The sequence below is a fragment of the Salmo salar genome, chromosome ssa22 (assembly GCF_905237065.1).
Source record: "Salmo salar chromosome ssa22, Ssal_v3.1, whole genome shotgun sequence".
NCBI lineage: Eukaryota > Metazoa > Chordata > Actinopteri > Salmoniformes > Salmonidae > Salmo > Salmo salar.
The window spans coordinates 58,592,736-58,613,313 of record NC_059463.1 but is presented as its reverse complement, the minus strand read 5'-3'; the positions used below and the strand labels follow the sequence as shown (position 1 = coordinate 58,613,313).

The 20,578-nt window shown below is 46.6% G+C and overlaps 1 protein-coding gene across 2 annotated transcripts in view; it reads right to left on the bottom strand.

The window, feature by feature from the left end:
* Nucleotides 1–20,578, bottom strand: part of vgll4b (vestigial-like family member 4b) — a 192,360-nt gene that overhangs the window by 42,418 nt on the left and 129,364 nt on the right. Inside the window, exon 1 of one of the 2 annotated variants that reach the window (XM_014168352.2) lies at nt 15,301–15,806. The exons of the other annotated variant lie outside the window; for it this stretch is intronic. Within the exon in view, the coding sequence (XP_014023827.2) occupies nt 15,301–15,382 (82 nt within the window). The 5' untranslated portion in view covers nt 15,383–15,806. Of the gene's footprint in view, nt 1–15,300; nt 15,807–20,578 lie in introns of those variants that run through there. 2 annotated transcript variants of the gene reach the window in all.

Genomic DNA, 20,578 nt, shown 5'->3' with positions numbered 1-20,578 from the left:
GTTTGAGCCAATCAGTTGTGTTGTGACGAGGTAGGGGTGGTATACAGAAGATAGCCCTATTTGGTAAAAGACGAAGTCCATATTATGGCAAGAACAGCTCAAATAAGCAAAGAGAAACAACAGTCCATCATTACTTTAAGACATGAAGGTCAGTCAATACGGAACATTTCAAGAACTTTGAAAGTTTTCAAGTGCAGTCGCAAAACCATCAAGCGCTATGATGAAACTGGCACTCATGAGGACCGCCACAGGAAAGGAAGACCCAGAGTTACCTCTGCTGCAGAGGATAAGTTCATTAGAGTTACCAGCATCAGAAATTGCAGCCCAAATAAATGCTTCACAGAGTTCAAGTAACAAACACATCTCAACATCAACTATTCAAAGGAGACTGAGTGAATCAGACCTTATTTAACTAGGCAAGTCAGTTAAGAACAAATTATTATTTACAATGGCCTCCACAATCACTCGACTTGAGATTGTTTGGGATGAGTTGGACAGCAGAGTGAAAGTAAAGCAGCTATGTTCTCAGCATAAGTGGGAACTCCTTCAAGACTGTTGGAACAGCATTCCAGGTGAAGCTGGTTGAGAGAATGCCAAGAGTGCGCAACGCTGTCATCAAGGCAAAGGGTGGCTATTTGAAGAATCTCAAATATAAAATACATTTTGATTTATTTGAGGCCCTTTCCTCTTTGAGCATGACACAACAAAGCGAAGCCCAACATCAGCTCAGTCAACCTTTATTGTACAGTAGTATGGTAACCTGTCCTCTGAACAGAGCAGAGCGCTATGAAACAAAGATCTGTGTCAGGGGAAACACTGCTTGTTTGATCTACTCAAAGAATCTTAAGGTCTACATGATGAGAGGGAGAGAGAGCACTTCAAACACGACGGGAAGGCTGGAGTTAAAGAGGCTCAGAGAGGGGAGAACCTCAAACCCCAACCCTCTCTTAGCAGAAACTAAGCATTGACCCCATGTCTCTGTCTCTGCTAAAATATATTTCTGGCCTAGATTCTCTCTAAACTGAGTCCCTGGCATGGGATGCCTTTTATAAATACTTAAAACGCATGAAAATCAGTTACATAAAACAAGAGTCAAAACAAACACGAAACAATGCCCTCTTGTTCCCCTGTGCTAGCCGACGCTAACCAAGCCGTCCGTCTCCAGCTGGCGCTAACCAAGCCGTCCGTCTCCAGCCGATGCTAACCAAGCCGTCCGTCTCCAGCCGATGCTAACCAAGCCGTCCGTCTCCAGCTAGCGCTAACCAAGCCGTCACCTCCAGCTAGTGCTAACCAAGCCGTCCGTCTCCAGCTGGCGCTAACCAAGCCGTCCGTCTCCAGCCGATGCTAACCAAGCCGTCCGTCTCCAGCTGGCGCTAACCAAGCCGTCACCTCCAGCTAGCGCTAACCAAGCCGTCCGTCTCCAGCTAGTGCTAACCAAGCCGGTCACCTCCAGCTAGCGCTAACCAAGCCGTCACCTCCAGCTAGCGCTAACCAAGCCGTCACCTCCAGCTAGCGCTAACCAAGCCGGTCACCTCCAGCCAGCGCTAACCAAGCCGTCCGTCTCCAGCTGGCGCTAACCAAGCCGTCACCTCCAGCTAGCGCTAACCAAGCCGTCCGTCTCCAGCTAGTGCTAACCAAGCCGGTCACCTCCAGCTGGCGCTAACCAAGCCGTCCGTCTCCAGCCGGCGCTAACCAAGCCGTCACCTCCAGCTGGCGCTAACCAAGCCGTCCGTCTCCAGCCGGCGCCAACCAAGCCGGTCACCTCTAGCTGGCAATAACCAAGCCGGTCACCTCCAGCCGGCGCTAACCAAGCCGTCACCTCCAACTGGCGCTAACCAAGCCGTCACCTCCAACTGGCGCTAACCAAGCCGGTCATCTCCAGCCAGCGCTAACCAAGCCGTCCGTCTCGAGCCGGCGCTAACCAAGCCGTCCGTCTCCAGCCGGCGCTAACCAAGCCGTCCGTCTCCAGCCGGCGCTAACCAAGCCGTCACCTCCAGCTGGCGCTAACCAAGCCGTCACCTCCAGCTGGCGCTAACCAAGCCGGTCACCTCCAGCTAGCGCTAACCAAGCCGTCACCTCCAGCTAGCGCTAAGCAAGCCGTCACCTCCAGCTAGCGCTAAGCAAGCCGTCACCTCCAGCTAGCGCTAAGCAAGCCGTCACCTCCAGCTAGCGCTAAGCAAGCCGGTCACCTCCAGCTAGCGCTAACCAAGCCGTCACCTCTAGCTAGCGCTAAGCAAGCCGTCACCTCCAGCTAGCGCTAACCAAGCCGTCACCTCCAGCTAGCGCTAACCAAGCCGTCACCTCTAGCTAGCGCTAAGCAAGCCGGTCATCTCCATGATTTTATTTCATTAGTGTAGCATAAAATAATGCTATGTGGTACCAGACCTGTTTGTGTGGTTTTACCCACCCCTGTGCCAAAAAGAGTTATCATGACGGCACAGACAGATCTGGGAGAAGGCAGGCTATACGTACGCTACCCTACGAAGCCCTTAACTAAAAGCACATGTATATCAACAGGAAGACAATGGGACAACAAAGGCCCATAGCTCGATGGGTTCTCACCTCTCCACAGAGCAAGCACACACGCACGCACGCACACGCACGCACGCGCACACACACACACACACACACACACACACACACACACACACACACACACACACACACACACACACACACACACACACACACACACACACACACACACACACACACACACACACACACACACACACACACACACACACACACACACACACACACACACACACACACACACACACACACACACACACACACACACACACGTTTTTCTCCTGTTCAGCAGGAAAAGGGACAGTCAGCATTCCCCCTGTGCAGGCAGGCTGGGGCTGGCTCAGAGAGAGTTTGAGACACTGTAAACTCAGCTAGCAGGGGCAGGGAGTGAAGCCAGTTCAGCCCAGCAGAGCCCCAGCAGATGACACCAACCCGATGGAGCCAATGACAGGCCAGCCAGGGTAAGAGGCCCAGGACACAGGTGGTCACAGAGCTATGTTTGGACTGGCTGAACCAAACAAGGCCTTAGGTCATAAAAAGATGTTATAACAAAGTAGGTATCCATCAAAGACAGAGAGAGACCTCCCTCAGCAGACCTGGCTCTCAAGAGAAGACAGAGAGAGACCTCCCTCAGCAGACTTGGCTCTCAACAGAAGACAGAGAGAGACCTCCCTCAGCAGACCTGGCTCTCAACAGAAGACAGAGAGACCTCCCTCAGCAGAACTGGCTCTCAAGAGAAGACAGAGAGAGACCTCCCTCAGCAGACTTGGCTCTCAACAGAAGACAGAGAGAGACCTCCCTCAGCAGACTTGGCTCTCAACAGAAGACAGAGAGACCTCCCTCAGCAGACTTGGCTCTCAAGAGAAGACAGAGAGAGACCTCCCTCAGCAGACCTGGCTCTCAAGAGAAGACAGAGAGAGACCTCCCTCAGCAGACTTGGCTCTCAACAGAAGACAGAGAGAGACCTCCCTCAGCAGACTTGGCTCTCAACAGAAGACAGAGAGAGACCTCCCTCAGCAGACCTGGCTCTCAAGAGAAGACAGAGAGACCTCCCTCTGCAGAACTGGCTCTCAACAGAAGACAGAGAGAGACCTCCCTCAGCAGACTTGGCTCTCAACAGAAGACAGAGAGAGACCTCCCTCAGCAGACTTGGCTCTCAACAGAAGACAGAGAGAGACCTCCCTCAGCAGACCTGGCTCTCAACAGAAGACAGAGAGAGTCCTCCCTCAGCATACTTGGCTCTCAACAGAAGACAGAGACCTCCCTCAGCAGACTTGGCTCTCAACAGAAGACAGAGAGAGACCTCCCTCAGCAGACTTGGCTCTCAACAGAAGACAGAGAGAGACCTCCCTCAGCAGACTTGGCTCTCAAGAGAAGACAGAGAGAGACCTCCCTCAGCAGACCTGGCTCTCAACAGAAGACAGAGAGAGACCTCCCTCAGCAGACTTGGCTCTCAACAGAAGACAGAGACCTCCCTCAGCAGACTTGGCTCTCAACAGAAGACAGAGAGAGACCTCCCTCAGCAGACTTGGCTCTCAACAGAAGACAGAGAGAGACCTCCCTCAGCAGACTTGGCTCTCAAGAGAAGACAGGCTATTTGCAACACTGCCCACAAAATGAGGTGGAAACTGAGCTGCACTTCCTAACCTCCTGCCAAATGTATGACCATATTAGAGACACATATTTCCCTCAGATTACACAGACCCACAAACAATTTGAAAACAAATCCAATTTTGATAAACTCTCATATCTACTGGGTGAAATACCACAGTGTGCCATCACAGCAGCAAGATTTGTGACCTGTTGCCACAAGAGAAGGACAACCAGTGAAGAACAAACACCATTGTAAATACAACCCATATTTATCTGTATAGTTTCTTTCATACTTCAACTATTTGCATATTGTTACAACATTGCAATTCATATAATATTTGAAATGTCTATATTCTTTTACAACTTTTGTGAGTGTAATGTTACCAGTACATTTGTGGTTTATGTCTCTTTTCTTTATTATCTATTTTACTTGCTTTGGCAATGTTAACATATGTTTCCCATGCCGATAAAACCCACATGAATTGAAATTGAATTTAGAGGAGAGAGACAGAAAGTAGCACAGAAGCTGCTCAGTCCAACTTATCTAAACCCTTATTAGTTAAACCTCTATACTTATTATGTCCACAGGTCCAGACAGACAGGCTGTCTACTCTGTCCACAGGTCCAGACAGACAGGCTGTCTACTCTGTCCACAGTAAAGACAGACAGGCTGTCTACTCTGTCCACAGGTCCAGACAGACAGGCTGTCTACTCTGTCCACAGGTCCAGACAGACAGGCTGTCTACTCTGTCCACAGTAAAGACAGACAGGCTCTCTACTCTGTCCACAGGTCCAGACAGACAGGCTGTCTACTCTGTCCACAGGTCCAGACAGACAGGCTCTCTACTCTGGAACAGACTACTGGACATGTGCCTCCTCTTCTTCAGAGCTGCATACCAACAACAGCTCAGTGATCTGCGGCCTGGCTGCCGTGGTCCGGAGTAACTGGGACAGACCAAACAGATACAGTAAGTACACAGCACAATGTAGTTCCTGGGTAGAGATGGATTCCGTCCTGTCATCGGGTCACGTGACTAGCTGGGCAGCGGAGTGGAGGGAGATGGAGGGAGAAGGCATTCTGTTGGACCCGGTAGTGTGGACAGTGGCCACGACAGGGCACGAGTAGAAATGCTGATCTGGGATCATTTTGGGATTTCAGATAATAAACAAATTCACATCGACATGGGGGGGGGGGGGCTAATCCTACATCAGCACTCCTAATCTGAGATTCTTTATGAATACAGGCCCTGACAGTCACTCAGTGGAGAGGCCTGCACTACCTATTGTCCCTGGTCTAAAGTAGCGCACTACCTATGGTCCCTTGTCTAAAGTAGTGCACTACCTATGGTCCCTGGTCTAAAGTAGTGCACTACCTATGGTCCTGGTCTAAAGTAGTGCACTATATAGGTCCCTGGTCTAAAGTAGTGCACTATATAGGGAATAGGTCCCTGGTCTAAAGTAGCGCACTACCAATGGTCCCTGGTCTAAAGTAGTGCACTACCTATGGTCCCTGGTCTAAAGTAGTGCACTATATAGGTCCCTGGTCTAAAGTAGTGCACTACCTATGGTCCCTGGTCTAAAGTAGTGCACTACCTATGGTCCCTGGTCTAAAGTAGTGCACTATATAGGTCCCTGGTCTAAAGTAGTGCACTATATAGGGAATAGGTCCCTGGTCTAAAGTAGTGCACCATCTATGGTCCCTGGTCTAAAGTAGTGCACTATATAGGAAATAGTGCACTACTTTAGACCAGGGCCCTATTCCCTACATAGTGCACTACTTTAGACCATGGCCCTATGTAGGGAATAGGGCCCTGGTCTAAAGTAGTGCACTATGTAGGGAATAGGGTCCTGGTCTAAAGTAGTGCACTATATAGGGCCCTGGTCTAAAGTAGTGCACTATGTAGGGAATAGGGTCCTGGTCTAAAGTAGTGCACTATATAAGGCCCTGGTCTAAAGTAGTGCACTATCTAGGGAATAGGGTGCTAAGTAGTGCACTATATAGGGAGCAGGGCGCCATTTGGAATGCACTCCAAATGGCGAGAGAGAGAGAGAGGGCAGGGGAGAGAGAGAGAGGGCAGGGGAGAGAGAGAGAGGGCAGGGGAGAGAGAGAGAGGACAGGGGAGAGAGAGAGAGAGAGGACAGGGGAGAGAGAGAGAGAGGACAGGGGAGAGAGAGAGGGCAGGGGAGAGAGAGAGAGAGAGAAAGGGCAGGAGAGAGCGAGAGAGAGGGCAGGAGAGAGCGAGAGAGAGGGCAGGGGAGAGAGAGAGAGAGGGCAGGGGGGAGAGAGAGAGGGAGAGGGGGCAGGGGAGAGAGGGCAGGGGAGAGAGAGAGGGAGAGAGGGCAGGGAGGAGAGGGCAGGGGGGAGAGAGAGAGAAGGGGGAGAGAGAGGGAGAGAGGGCAGGGGGGAGAGAGAGAGGGAGAGAGGGCAGGGGAGAGAGAGAGGGAGAGAGGGCAGGGGAGAGAGAGCAGGGGGAGAGAGAGAGAAGGGGGAGAGAGAGAGAGGGCAGGGGGAGAGAGAGAGAGAGGGCAGGGGAGAGAGAGAGCAGGGGAGAGAGAGAGAGAGAGGGCAGGGGAGAGAGAGAGCAGGGGAGAGAGAGAGAGAGAGGGCAGGGGAGAGAGAGAGCAGGGGAGAGAGAGAGAGAGGGCAGGGGAGAGAGAGAGAGGACAGGGGAGAGAGAGAGAGAGAGAGAGGACAGGGGAGAGAGAGAGAGGGCAGGGGAGGGGAGAGAGAGAGGGCAAGGGAGAGAGAGAGAGAGAGAGATAGGGCAGGGGAGAGAGAGAGGGCAGGGGGAGAGAGGGCAGGGGAGAGAGGGCAGGGGAGAGAGGGCAGGGGAGAGAGGGCAGGGGAGAGAGAGAGAGAGGGAGAGGGAGAGAGAGAGAGGGAGAGAGGGCAGGGGAGAGAGAGGGAGAGAGGGCAGGGGAGAGAGAGAGATAGAAAGGGCAGGGGAGAGAGGGAGAGAGAGGGCAGGGGAGAGAGAGAGAGGGCAGGGGAGAGAGAGAGGGCAGGGGAGAGAGAGAGAGAGGGCAGGGGAGAGAGAGAGAGAGAGGGCAGGGGAGAGAGAGAGAGAGGGCAGGGGAGAGAGAGAGAGAGAGGGCAGGGGAGAGAGGGAAAGAGAGGGCAGGCGAGAGAGGGAAAGAGAGAGCAGGCGAGAGAGAGAGAGAGTGATGTAAACATATGTTTACCATGCCAATAAAGCCCTTTGAATTGAGAGAGAGAGAGAGACTATCCTCTCGTCGCCAGCCTTGCTGAATGACCAAGGAGAGAACAGGTACTGGGGAGAGATGACTAACTGACATTTGACATCAGTGAACAATCTCTCTCCATCTACAGTCACTTGATTGTCTGCATCAAGAGGTAATCACAGGCTGCATCCCAAACGGCATCCTATTCCATACATAGTGCACTACTTCTGACAAGGGCCTATCAAGGGAATAGGGTGCCATTTGGGACTTAGACACAGTAAATGGGCTTGGAATGGATTGGAACAGTCAGAGCCAATCACAGCCACTGATTTAGTCTACAGCACAACCTGTCCTTTCCCTGTCTGTTCAATATATATTTAGTCCTTTCCCTGTCTGTTCAATATATATTTATTCCTTTCCCTGTCTGTTCAATATATATTTAGTCCTTTCCCTGTCTGTTCAATATATATTTAGTCCTTTCTCTGTCTGTCCAACACATATTTAGTCCAGGTGAGCTGGAGACGGTATAACGCCAGGTGAGCTGGAGACGGTATAACGCCAGGTGAGCTGGAGACGGTATAACGCCAGGTGAGCTGGAGACGGTATAACGCCAGGTGAGCTGGAGACGGTATAACGTCAGGTGAGCTGGAGACGGTATAACGCCAGGTGAGCTGGAGACGGTATAACGCCAGGTGAGCTGGAGACGGTATAACGCCAGGTGAGCTGGAGACGGTATAACGCCAGGTGAGCTGGAGACGGTATAACGCCAGGTGAGCTGGAGACGGTATAACGCCAGGTGAGCTGGAGACGGTATAACGCCAGGTGAGCTGGAGACGGTATAACGCCAGGTGAGCTGGAGACGGTATAACGCCAGGTGAGCTGAAGACGGTATAACGTCAGGTGAGCTGGAGACGGTATAACGTAACGTGAGCTGCAGACGGTATAACGCCAGGTGAGCTGGAGACGGTATAACGCCAGGTGAGCTGGAGACGGTATAACGCCAGGTGAGCTGGAGACGGTATAACGCCAGGTGAGCTGGAGACGGTATAACGCCAGGCGAGCTGGAGACGGTATAACGCCAGGCGAGCTGGAGACGGTATAACGCCAGGCGAGCTGGAGACGGTATAACGCCAGGCGAGCTGGAGACGGTATAACGTCAGGTGAGCTGGAGACGGTATAACGTCAGGTGAGCTGGAGACGGTATAACGCCAGGTGAGCTGGAGACGGTATAACGTCAGGTGAGCTGGAGACGGTATAACGCCAGGTGAGCTGGAGACGGTATAACGCCAGGTGAGCTGGAGACGGTATAACGCCAGGTGAGCTGGAGACGGTATAACGTAACGTGAGCTGCAGACGGTATAACGCCAGGTGAGCTGGAGACGGTATAACGCCAGGTGAGCTGGAGACGGTATAACGCCAGGTGAGCTGGAGACGGTATAACGCCAGGTGAGCTGGAGACGGTATAACGCCAGGTGAGCTGGAGACGGTATAACGCCAGGTGAGCTGGAGACGGTATAACGCCAGGTGAGCTGGAGACGGTATAACGCCAGGTGAGCTGGAGACGGTATAACGCCAGGTGAGCTGGAGACGGTATAATGTCAGGTGAGCTGGAGACGGTATAACGTCAGGTGAGCTGGAGACGGTATAACGTCAGGTGAGCTGGGGAGCTCTGAGGTAACGGAAAAGATCAAATTCATAATAAAGCATTGCATTCATATCATCGCATTTACATGGAGGTCCAGACGACAGCAGAACCAGTAGAGGAGCTTGCAGAATTATTTTGTAGCCTAAGGTCCGGGAAAAAAATTGGGCCTTTTATAAAAATGTATTTCTGTGTCATTTTACATGACTGGAGACTTTAGCAGAATCATTTTTAATATCGCACAAAGGAATGAAATGTCAGGCTACTTTTGACACTAACAAATTGAGAATCTGAGATCAATAAAAAAACGACCTTGTCTTGAATCCATCAATATCCTAGGCCTAGGTGTGTGGTGTTGGAGGAGACACACATATTGTACAATGTCAGGAGGAAATTACAGCCCCAGTTTCACCAAATGATTCGCAGCTCACTCACCGGCAATGGCCGACGCTCGTGCCAAATAGTCGATCTCACTCGTTTTAGTTTGTAAAAATAATGCTGTTCGCTCAATAGGCCTAATTTGGAAGTTGATTAAATATTTTCCAAGTCTACAGACAGATAAGTATTTTTGTTTCAGCAGGAGCCATTTGCTTTCCAACCTGTGCTATCCCACGTTTGGAATATAGTGAAGGGCCTGTTTTGGCTGCATGCTGTTCACTGACAGATTTGCCACGAGCTCCCGACTGTAGGTTATATATATACACACACACACACACACACACACACACTTGAAGTCGGAAGTTAACATACACCTTAGCCAAATACATTTAAACTCAGTTTTTCACAATTCCTGACATTTTATCCCAGTAAAAATTCCCTGTCTTAGATCAGTTAGGATCACCACTTTATTTTAAGAATGTGAAACGTCAGAATAATAGTAGAGAGAGTGATTTATTTCAGCTTTTATTTCTTTCATCACATTCCCAGTGGGTCAGAAGTTTAAATACACTCAATTAGTATTTGATAGCGTTGCCTTTAAATTGTTTAACTCAGGTCAAATGTTTCAGGTAACCTTCCACAAGCTTCCCACAATAAGTTGGGTGAATTTTAACCCATTCCTCCTGACAGAGCTGGTGTAACTGAGTCAGGTTTGTAGGCCTCCTTGCTCGCACACACTTTTTCAGTTCTGCCCACAAATTTTCTATAGGAATGAAGTCAGGGCGTTGTGATGCCCACTCCAACACCTTGACTTTGTTGTCCTTAAGCCATTTTGCCACTACTTTGGAAGTATGCTTGGGGTCATTGTCCATTTGGAAGACCCATTTGCAACCAAGCTTTAACTTCCTGACTAATGTCTTGAGATGTTGCTTCAAAAAATCCATCAAATTTCCTGCCTCATGATGCCATCTATTTTGTGAAGTGCACCAGTCCCTCCTGCAGCAAAGCACCCCCACAACATGATGCTGCCACCCCCATGCTTCACGGTTGGGATGGTGTTCTTCGGCTTGCAAGCCTCCCCCCTTTTCCGGCTGATGCCGATGTTGGAAGATTTTAGCTAATAACGGCCGATTCCGATATGCTTACCGATATATCGTGCATCCCTACTCACAACCCATCACAGTTGTTGCTATTAGTTAGTTTCTCTCACAGAGATTTTGTGACAGAGATTTTCATCTCTGTCACAACTGCTCATATTAGGCTGTTTAGAACTGTATATTCCGCTAATTTGCATTTCATTTCAGGAGTTGCATTAATAACCTCTTAAGGATCCGCCCCCTTTTTTTCCAATTTGCCCCTAAAAATGACATACCCAAATCTAACTGCCTGTAGCTCAGGACCTGAAGCAAGGATATACATTTTCTTGGTACCATTTGAAAGGAAACACTTTGAAGTTTGTGGAAATGTGAAACTAATTTAGGTGAATATAACATTAGATCTGGTAAAAGATAATACAGACAGACAAAAAAAAACAGCTTCCATCATCTTTGAAAAGCAAGAGAAAGGCCATAATATAATATTGAAGTTTAAGCACAATTTTGATTTTGACCACTAGATGGCAGCAGTGTACATGCAAATCTTCAGACTGATCCAGTGCAAACATCTGCCCAAATCGGACAATTGATACATTTTCAGGTACATAACTATAGAGAATATAAAAAATGATATGGTAATAATAATAAAAATTTACACACACCTATGAAGGTAAAAAATTATGGAAAATTACCTTCCCTACTGAAAAGACACTAACTAGATGGTGGGATGGGTATGGGGCCAGAAACAGCAGGGGTTCAAACTTTAGAACCCAGTTCCTACATTTAAATATAAAATTGATTTTATCAAAACAAAACTATGCTACATTTTATCTCTGGGACTCTCAGGATGACAAATCAGAGCAAGATTACTGAATTTAAGTACATTACCTTCAGAGGTGAATGTATCAAACCAGTTGCCATGTTAAATTTGTTGTTGTTGTGTACTGTCCTCAAACAATAGCATGGTATTTTTTCACTGTAATAGCTACTGTAAATTGGACAGTGCAGTTAGATTAACAAAAAAATGTAATCTTTCTGCCCATATAAGACATGTCTATGTCCTAGGAAATGTTCTTGTTACTTACAACGTCATGCTAATCACGTTAGCTCAACCGTCCCGTTGGAGAAACACCGATCCCGTAGAGGTTTAAATAATACGCTACAGTCTATTTTTGACTGTAAGATGATAGAGCTTAATGGAAGCATGCAACAATAGCAAGCCTTAATGAAAAATGTCTGGTCTTTTGTATGCATGTGGTATCAGAGAGGAAGAGGCAAAGCGAGAGGTTTCACTCTCGACAAAATCTGTCCAAAATAAGCCCAATGTGTTTCTACGGGCTTATTTTGGGACGACTCCCATCGTTAAGGGGAAACCATAAGTATCTCGCCATTATATACAGATCTCTGATAGTATTTTCTCTTGGTCACATCATTTTACTGTTCGGGAAAAAAATGTACTGTTTGTTGACCAGTTAATGAGGGTCAGTTAGTTGGCAGCAAAATTGACCAAAATTTGCATCCCTACTTTTTACTACTTTAATACACAAGTGAATTTGTGCCGTTACTTTTGCTCCTCTAAAATGGGGGAGAGGATGTACAAAAAGTGCTGTAACTTCTAAACGGTTCATCCGATATGGATCAAATTACCCTCAAATTAAAGCTGACTCGATAGTCATTGTTTGATTTCAAATCCCAAAACTTTGAGTATAGAGCCAAAAGAAGAAAACATGCTTCATGCACGGGCACTGTCGATATTTCTCTCAGTAGCTCACAGTCATTTACACCGTGTGAAAGCCAGATCTTGATATGTTGGAATACTCTGCTGTTCACTGATGGAATGTTGAGAATCCCCTTAGTAAGCAGCATGCTGGATGGACTCAGGGGGGGTGTGATTAAGGCCCTGTTAGTGTGACAGGCAGGTTTAATGTACCTACCAGCAGCAGCATGTAGGCCATGACCACGTCATTCCAAATGGCACTCCATTCCCTATATAGTGCACTACTTTGGACCAGGGCCCTATATAGTGCACTACTTTGGACCAGGGCCCATAGGGAATGTGGTGACACCAGGCAGTAGCCAAACCAGGAAGTGGACATGCTGGTGGATTTAAGGTTTGTGATTGTCGGTCTGATGAGCCATTCTATTTACATATCAGTCCATTCCTCCGTTTCCAATTTTCCACCCCACAGAGATCGGATAGAGAAACCAGAAAGAGAGCAAGAGATCAGAGATGTAAACATATGTTTCCCAATAAAGCTCTTTGAATTTAAATTGATATCGGAGAGAGAGATCAGAGAGCGATCCGAGAGTTTTATTTATTTATATTTTACCTTTATTTAACTAGGCAAGTTAAGAACAAATTCTTATTTTCAATGACAGCGGGTTAACTACCTTGTTCAGGGGCAGAACGACAGGTTTTTACCTTGTCAGCTCGGGGATTCGATCTTGCAACCTTTCGGTTACTAGGCCAACGCTCTAACCACTAGGCTACGCTGCCGCCCCGTCCACTGGTAGATAACAATAGTCAAAATACAAAAATCTAATACTGATCAAATCAGATAAATTCTGCAACTCCTCTCTATCATTCCTGTGAGTCAATAATACTTGTGTCAGTAAGAGTGGATATTCACACAAGACTGAACAATAGAGTGATCCGAGAGCGAGAGAGAGAGAGAGAGAGAGAGAGAGAGAGAGAGAGAGAGAGAGAGAGAGAGATCTCAGAGAGTGATTGGGTGAGAGAGATCATGTTGAACCCAGGAAGGAAAGCATGTATGGTATGTCTGTCTGTATGTCTGTCTGTCTACCCCTCTGACAGCCAGCTAGTGACGGGCAGCAACAGGAGGGCTAGCTGATAGGGCAGGGGGATTCAACTCTTAATTCAAAACAGCTGATTCAAATGATCAAAGCTTGATGATTAGTTGAATCGGCTGTGTAGTGTTAGGTCAAAACGTGCACCACTTCGAGTCCCGAGGACCACGGGAAACAATGCCCTATGAGGTCCGGAGCCTGCCGGTTTTCTGTTCTACCTGCACCCACCTGGTGTCCCGGGTCTAAATCAGTCCCTGATTAGAGGGGAACAATGAAAACACACAGTGGAACTGTCTTCGAGGTCCAGAGTTGAGTTTGACAGTGCTATCAAATCAAATCAAATGTATTGGTCACATACACATGGTTAGCAGGTGTTAATGCGAGTGTAGCGAAATGCTTGTACTTCTAGTTCCGACCATGCAGTAATATCTAACAAGTAATCTACTAATTCCACAACAACTACCTTGTACACACAAGTGTAAAGGAGTGCAGTTACATTTACATTTTAGTCATTTAGCAGACGCTCTTATCCAGAGCGACTTACAGCAGTGAATGCATACATTTCTTCCTTTTTTTTTTTTTTCTCCCTGTACTGGCCCCCCGTGGGAATCGAACCCACAACCCTGGCGTTGCAAACACCATGCTCTACCAACTGAGCTACAGGGATGGCCGAACGGCATAGGCAAGATGTAATAGATGGTACACTGTCACCTTCTTCAGCACACCTTCCTGAGTTCAAATACTATTTCAAATGTTTGTTTGTTTGTTTTTTAGCCTGGAGTGCCACAAGGGCAGGGTCAGGGTTTGTACTTTAGGAACGTTTCTATTGGTTTGATTGCAACAGGAAAGCTAAATCAAGCATAGCTAGAGCTACTAAGTATTTGAAATGACTTGAAAATAGTATTAGAGCCACTAGACTCAGAGCCATTACCCAACATCTACAGACCCTTACATACTGGACCCTCTGTAGTCATGGTGACTGACTTCCTCGTACCCAAAACAAGAAGTACTGACACAATGCCAGACATCACTTAACTTATATATCCACAATGATCCTTCTCCTCATTACAAAAAAAGCCCCACGGATTTCATCCGCCACCGTGCTGGAGTGAAATATGTAAATAATGTTTGATTATGGTCCACAGTGGAGGAGCAATTGACCACAGATAGTCAACAACAGTCAATACAGAGTGTGTGAAGTCATCCCTGTCTGGAACAGCCTACCACCATTTACTAGCTAATAAAAGCAGAGGGGGGGACCAGCACGGAGACAATGCCTCTGTCTGTGATACATCGAAATGGTGAGAGTGTCAGACTAATTACACAACCAGTATAATTCCTGTGAGTCAACCTGAATCTGGGTCAGTGGAGGAGATGTAGTGTTCTGATATATAATATATACACACACACACGCACACGTGCTAATGGATGACCAAATTGTCCACCGGTAGATAACAATAGTCAAAATACAAAAATCTAATTATGAGCAAATCAGATAAATTCTGCAACTCCTCTCTATCATTCCTGTGAGTTAATAATACTTGTGAACAATAACAATTACACTAGGATGACGGATCCCCTGACGTTCAATAAGAGACATGTTTCTTTAAATCTTACTTTCAATAGTACAACATTGGTGTAGTGGCCAAGGGGGGACTAACAGAATGGAAACGAGGTCAGATGTATTCCCACATTTCTAGAGGAAATATCCCCTGGTATGAAAGTGTATTTCAGTTCACAAGGTTTCAGTTCAAACACTCTTACTGCTACTATTACACTTGGAATACGTTTAATATCTTCTACGATAGAAAACACATTATTCCAGGAGTATTCAACACATCTACAGTGTGCTGGGGTGATATTTCCGATTTATTTAAAACACAATCATGAAACTTATATGAAGTAATAACATTTCAGCTTTTTTAATAAAAACAGATGCGACAAGTTATAGGCAACAAATGAACCAGCGATTTTAAATGTCATGTTTTATATCATTATGTTGTTGTAATTTCACGTGTAAAACAGTTTCCAAATCAACAAAAAAATAACAGAAAGTAATGTGTTTACCTTCGTAGCAGAGTATGCCGATGTTGTTGTTCATTTTGTCCAGATACTGATAATTCAACAGATCCATTTTTGTAACAAGCATTTAACAGTTTAGCAAAAAAAGACCAGCTTTTTAGAGGGGAAAATGATGCGACCGCAGTCAGTTTAAATGTACGTGGACGAGTCGATCGACACAGAGCAGCTAAAAGGGCCCAGCCTTCAGCTCAACTTTTCTACGCGCAAAAAATAATATCATCGAATCAAGGTAACAACAAAAAAAAAAACGCTTTAAAATAGTTCCCGACAAAATTCAAAATGGAGTTTTTAGAATACTTGTTAAGATTGTCTAAATGTATGTTCCTAACGCCAGTTGTTCCTAACCTTACAGCCAGCTGTAAAGTCGACTGCACTGACACGCAGACTTTGCTTGGTATGACTCGTATGTACACCCGTTTCCTCAGAGTAGGCAGCGACCACTAGGCATGCTTGCTAAATCCCGGGAGCTCCTCAGATGTCAGGGATTTTTTTCCACAAGATCAACCTTCCAAATGCAGGACCAGTGAGGGGTGAGAGAGGGAAAAGAAGCAGGGCCGGATTACCAACACATGGGCACTCCAGGGGGCCCCCAACCCCCCCCACCAAAACATTTGCATATGATAGCAAAAAAATGTAGAATTGGGCCTCCTGAGTTGCACAGCGGTCTAATGCACTACATTGCAGTGGCAAAGGTGTCACTACAGACCCGGGTTCAATCCCGGGCTGTATCAAAACCACCCATGACCGGGAGTTCCATACGGTGGCACACAATTGGACCAGCGTTGTCCGGATTAGCGGAGGGTTTGGCCAGGAGGCAGGCTTTACTTGTCTCATCGCGCTCAAGCGACTCCTAGTGGCGAGCCGGGCGCCTGCAAGCTGACCTCAGTCGTCAGTTGAACGGTGTGACACATTGGTGCGGCTGGCTTCCGGGTTAAGCGGGAGGGTGATAAGAAGCGCGGTTTGGCAGGTCATGTTTCGGAGGACGCATGTTTCGACCTTCGCCTCCCTCGAGCCCATTGGGGAGTTGCAGCGATGAGACAAGATCGTAATTGGGGAGGAAAAAATACTTTTTTTTTTTTTTTACAAAACTGTAGAATTGCAGGGAAATTAGCTTTAAAACTGTAAAATTCTCTCAGCCTCATGTCAAAATGTGAACAAAATCATGAGATGAGCAATAAAAACTGCTCATTTTCCACCCTGCCTCATGGTAAAAAGTGAAGAATTGCAGGAAATTATCTTTAAATGCATTTTATTAGCATCATGACAGAATGTGTAGAATATCATTATAAAATTGCACATTTGTCTCTCTTATTTGTGTGTGTGTGTAGGGCGGGGGGGGGGAGAGGGGCTGTGCCCCAAATGCGGTATTCCGGCCCTGAAGAGGAGGTGGGAGCCAGTGAGTGTGGGAGAGAGCGGGGAGAAAGAAAGAAAGAAAAACAAGGAGGGGCTAGTAGCCCATGTAAAATTTGGCAGACAGGAAACAGTGCGGTCTTGGCCAAAACAACAATCAAAGAGAGCTCTATTCAGAATGCATTCAAGCTGGTTCCTGCTTCCAAACAGATGGATATTCACTGTGACCTTATGGAACTATTGTTTTCTTGAAGACAAAACTAGTTTGGCACCTATAACTCTGTAGTATTCTGTATTGTATAGAACCGTTCCTCAAAATCCACTACTCAATCTTCAAATACATTATTTCTTCATTTTGATAGTAGAATAATTGCAAATGTCCTGATAATTGACCAAATATCTTACCGAATCTTATTAGACCTTATTTACAAAGTAAATTCATGTAGAAATCAGTTGCAGAGCTCACAAAGTTATTCCAGGACCATGCACAGTGATGTTCTACTGCCCTCTAGTGGTACAGAAAACCACTACCTGGACAGACGGCTTCACAGCCAACATGTCAACAAAAACAGACATTTCATTCACAGCTACAGCTTTGTTACAGTTCTTAACAGCTAATTCACAATAAAACATAGACGGAAACACAGGGTGAAAAACCACAGCAGACATTTACTGCAAGTGCATCTCTTCTTTTCACAAGCATACACATAGGCATATGATAGGTGTATGATAGGCGTATGATAGGCATACACATAGGCATATGATATGAGCCATTAGTAAATTATGTTTACTAAACAGCAGCATACCACCCTGCATCCCACTGCTGGCTTGCCTCTGAAGCTAAGCAGGGTTGGTCCTGGTTGGTCCCTGGATGGGAGACCAGATGCTGCTGGAAGTGGTGTAGGAGGCCCAGTAGGAGGAACTCTTCCATCTGGTCTGAAATAAATTATCCCAATGCCCCAGGGCAGTGATTAGGGACAAATATCCCAATGCCCCAGGGCAGTGATTAGGGACAAATATCCCAATGCCCCAGGGCAGTGATTAGGGACAAATATCCCAATGCCTCAGGGCAGTGATTAGGGACAAATATCCCAATGCCCCAGGGCAGTGATTAGGGACAAATATCCCAATGCCCCAGGGCAGTGATTAGGGACAAATATCCCAATGCCCCAGGGCAGTGATTAGGGACAAATATCCCAATGCCCCAGGGCAGTGATTAGGGACAAATATCCCAATGCCTCAGGGCAATGATTAGGGACAAATATCCCAATGCCCCAGGGCAGTGATTAGGGACAAATATCCCAATGCCTCAGGGCAGTGATTAGGGACAAATATCCCAGTGAAGGGTGATTTCTTTCCAATGGGATGTTAAACTGGGGTCCTGACTCTCTGTGGTCGCAAAAGATCCCATGGCACTTATCGTAAGAGTAGGGGTGTTAACCCCCTCTGTCCTGGCTAAATTCCCAATCTGGCCCTCATACCATCATGGCCACCTAATCATCCCCAGCTTACAATTGGCTCATTCCTCTCCCCTGGTCGTTGCTGTAAATGAGAATGTGTTCTCAGTCAACTTACCTGGTTAAAAAAACAAAAAACAAAAAACAACATTGAAGTGAATTCCCTGATCTGGTGACTGTCAAACCAAGACTTGAACCATTTAGTTGGGTTAAAAGTCACAACACTGTGTTTGAGCCTGGGGAACAAGTAATACCTGATAATACAGAGGAGAAAATGTCAGATAGGGAGGAGGTGGGAACAGCCAGACCGCCAGAACTACATTATCCTCCTCTCCATAGCTCATCTGGCTAGACCCACTGCACAGGACTTACAATAGATTGTATTGTGATTATTATTATTTTACCCTGCTGGTCATTTATGAACATTTGAACATCTTGGCCATGTTCTGTTATAACCCAGTACAGCCAGAAGAGGACTGGCCACCCCTCATAGCCCGGTTCCTCTCTAGGTTTCTTCCTAGGTTCTGGTCTTTCTAGGGAGTTTTTCCTAGCCACCGTGCTTCTACACCTGCATTGCTTGCTGTTTGGGGTTTTAGGCTGGGTTTCTGTACAGCATTTTGAGATATCAGCTGATGTAAGAAGGGCTTCATAAATATATTTGAGTTGATATTTTGATTGTTCAGGTTCACCATTAGCAATAGTTTTGCTTTAAACAATCAGTGTATATGGTCATTTTTAGATATACAGGGTAAAGTCAATCATGTCATAATGAGGAATCACTTTTGGAAGGTGCACTGCATGGCTAACAGCAGTGATCTACTATAGTCATGCTAGCTTCATCCTCGTGTGGCTGCTAGCAAGCATGCTACGTACTGCTAGCAAGCATGCTACGTACTGCTAGCAAGCATGCTACGTACTGCTAGCAAGCATGCTACGTACTGCTAGCAAGCATGCTACGTACTGCTAGGTATCAACAGCCAATCCAGTAGAGGCTGGAAGCTATAGTGAGCTTCGATTGGTCAATCACGACGCGACGTCGCTGAGTATATGAATAAAGTCCAGCTTATTCCAACTTCGGTCTTCCCCCCCACTTCACTTCTTTCATTGAAAATGAACGCGCTTCACTAAACTTCCAAACGGTCAAAACAATTACATTTTCAGACAGCGGTACCGGAGCGCCAAGTCTTGGTCCAAGAGGCTTCTAAACAGCTTCTACCCCCAAGCCATAAGACTCCTGAATAGCTAATCAAATGGAAACCCAGACTATTTGCATTTGCCCCCCCTCTTTTACACCGCTGCTACTCTCTGTTATTATCAATGCATAGTCACTTTAATAACTCGATCTACATGTACAGTGGGGCAAAAAATTATTTTGTCAGCCACCAATTGTGCAAGTTCTCCCACTTAAAAAGATGAGAGGCCTGTAATTTTCATCATAGGTACACTTCAACTATGACAGACAAAATGAGAAAAAAATTCCAGAAAATCACCTTGTAGGATTTTTTATGAATTTATTTGCAAATTATGGTGGAAAATAAGTATTTGGTCAATAACAAAAGTTTATCTCAATACTTTGTTATATACCCTTTGTTGGCAATGACACAGGTCAAACGTTTTGTGTAAGCCTTCACAAGGTTTTCACACACTGTTGCTGGTATTTTGGCCCATTCCTCCATGCAGATCTCCTCTAGAGCAGTGATGTTTTGGGGCTGTCGCTGGGCAACACGGACTTTCAACTCCCTCCAAAGATGTTCTATGGGGTTGAGATCTGGAGACTGGCTAGGCCACTCCAGGACCTTGAAATGCTTCTTACGAAGCCACTCCTTCGTTGCCCGGGCGGAGTGTTTGGGATCATTGTCATGCTGAAAGACCCAGCCACGTTTCACCTTCAATGCCCTTGCTGATGGAAGGAGGTTTTCACTCAAAATCTCACGATACATGGCCCCATTCATTCTTTCCTTTACACGGATCAGTCGTCCTGGTCCCTTTGCAGAAAAACAGCCCCAAAGCATGATGTTTCCACCCCCATGCTTCACAGTAGGCATGGTGTTCTTTGGATGCAACTCAGCATTCTTTGTCCTCCAAACACGACGAGTTGAGTTTTTACCAAAAAGTTCTATTTTGGTTTCATCTGACCATATGACATTCTCTGATAGTGGTAGTGGGGTGGTAGATGTCTCCATTATGGCTCTAATCTGATAGTGGTAGTGGGGTGGTAGATGTCTCCATTATGGCTCTAATCTGAGAGTGGTAGTGGGATGGTAGATGTCTCCATTATGGCTCTAATCTGATAGTGCTAGTGGGATGGTAGATGTCTCCATTATGGCTCTAATCTGATAGTGGTAGTGGGGTGGTAGATGTCAAGTCTCCATTATGGCTCTAGTCTGATAGTGATAGTGGGGTGGTAGATGTCTCCATTATGGCTCTAATCTGATAGTGGTAGTGGGGAGGTAGAT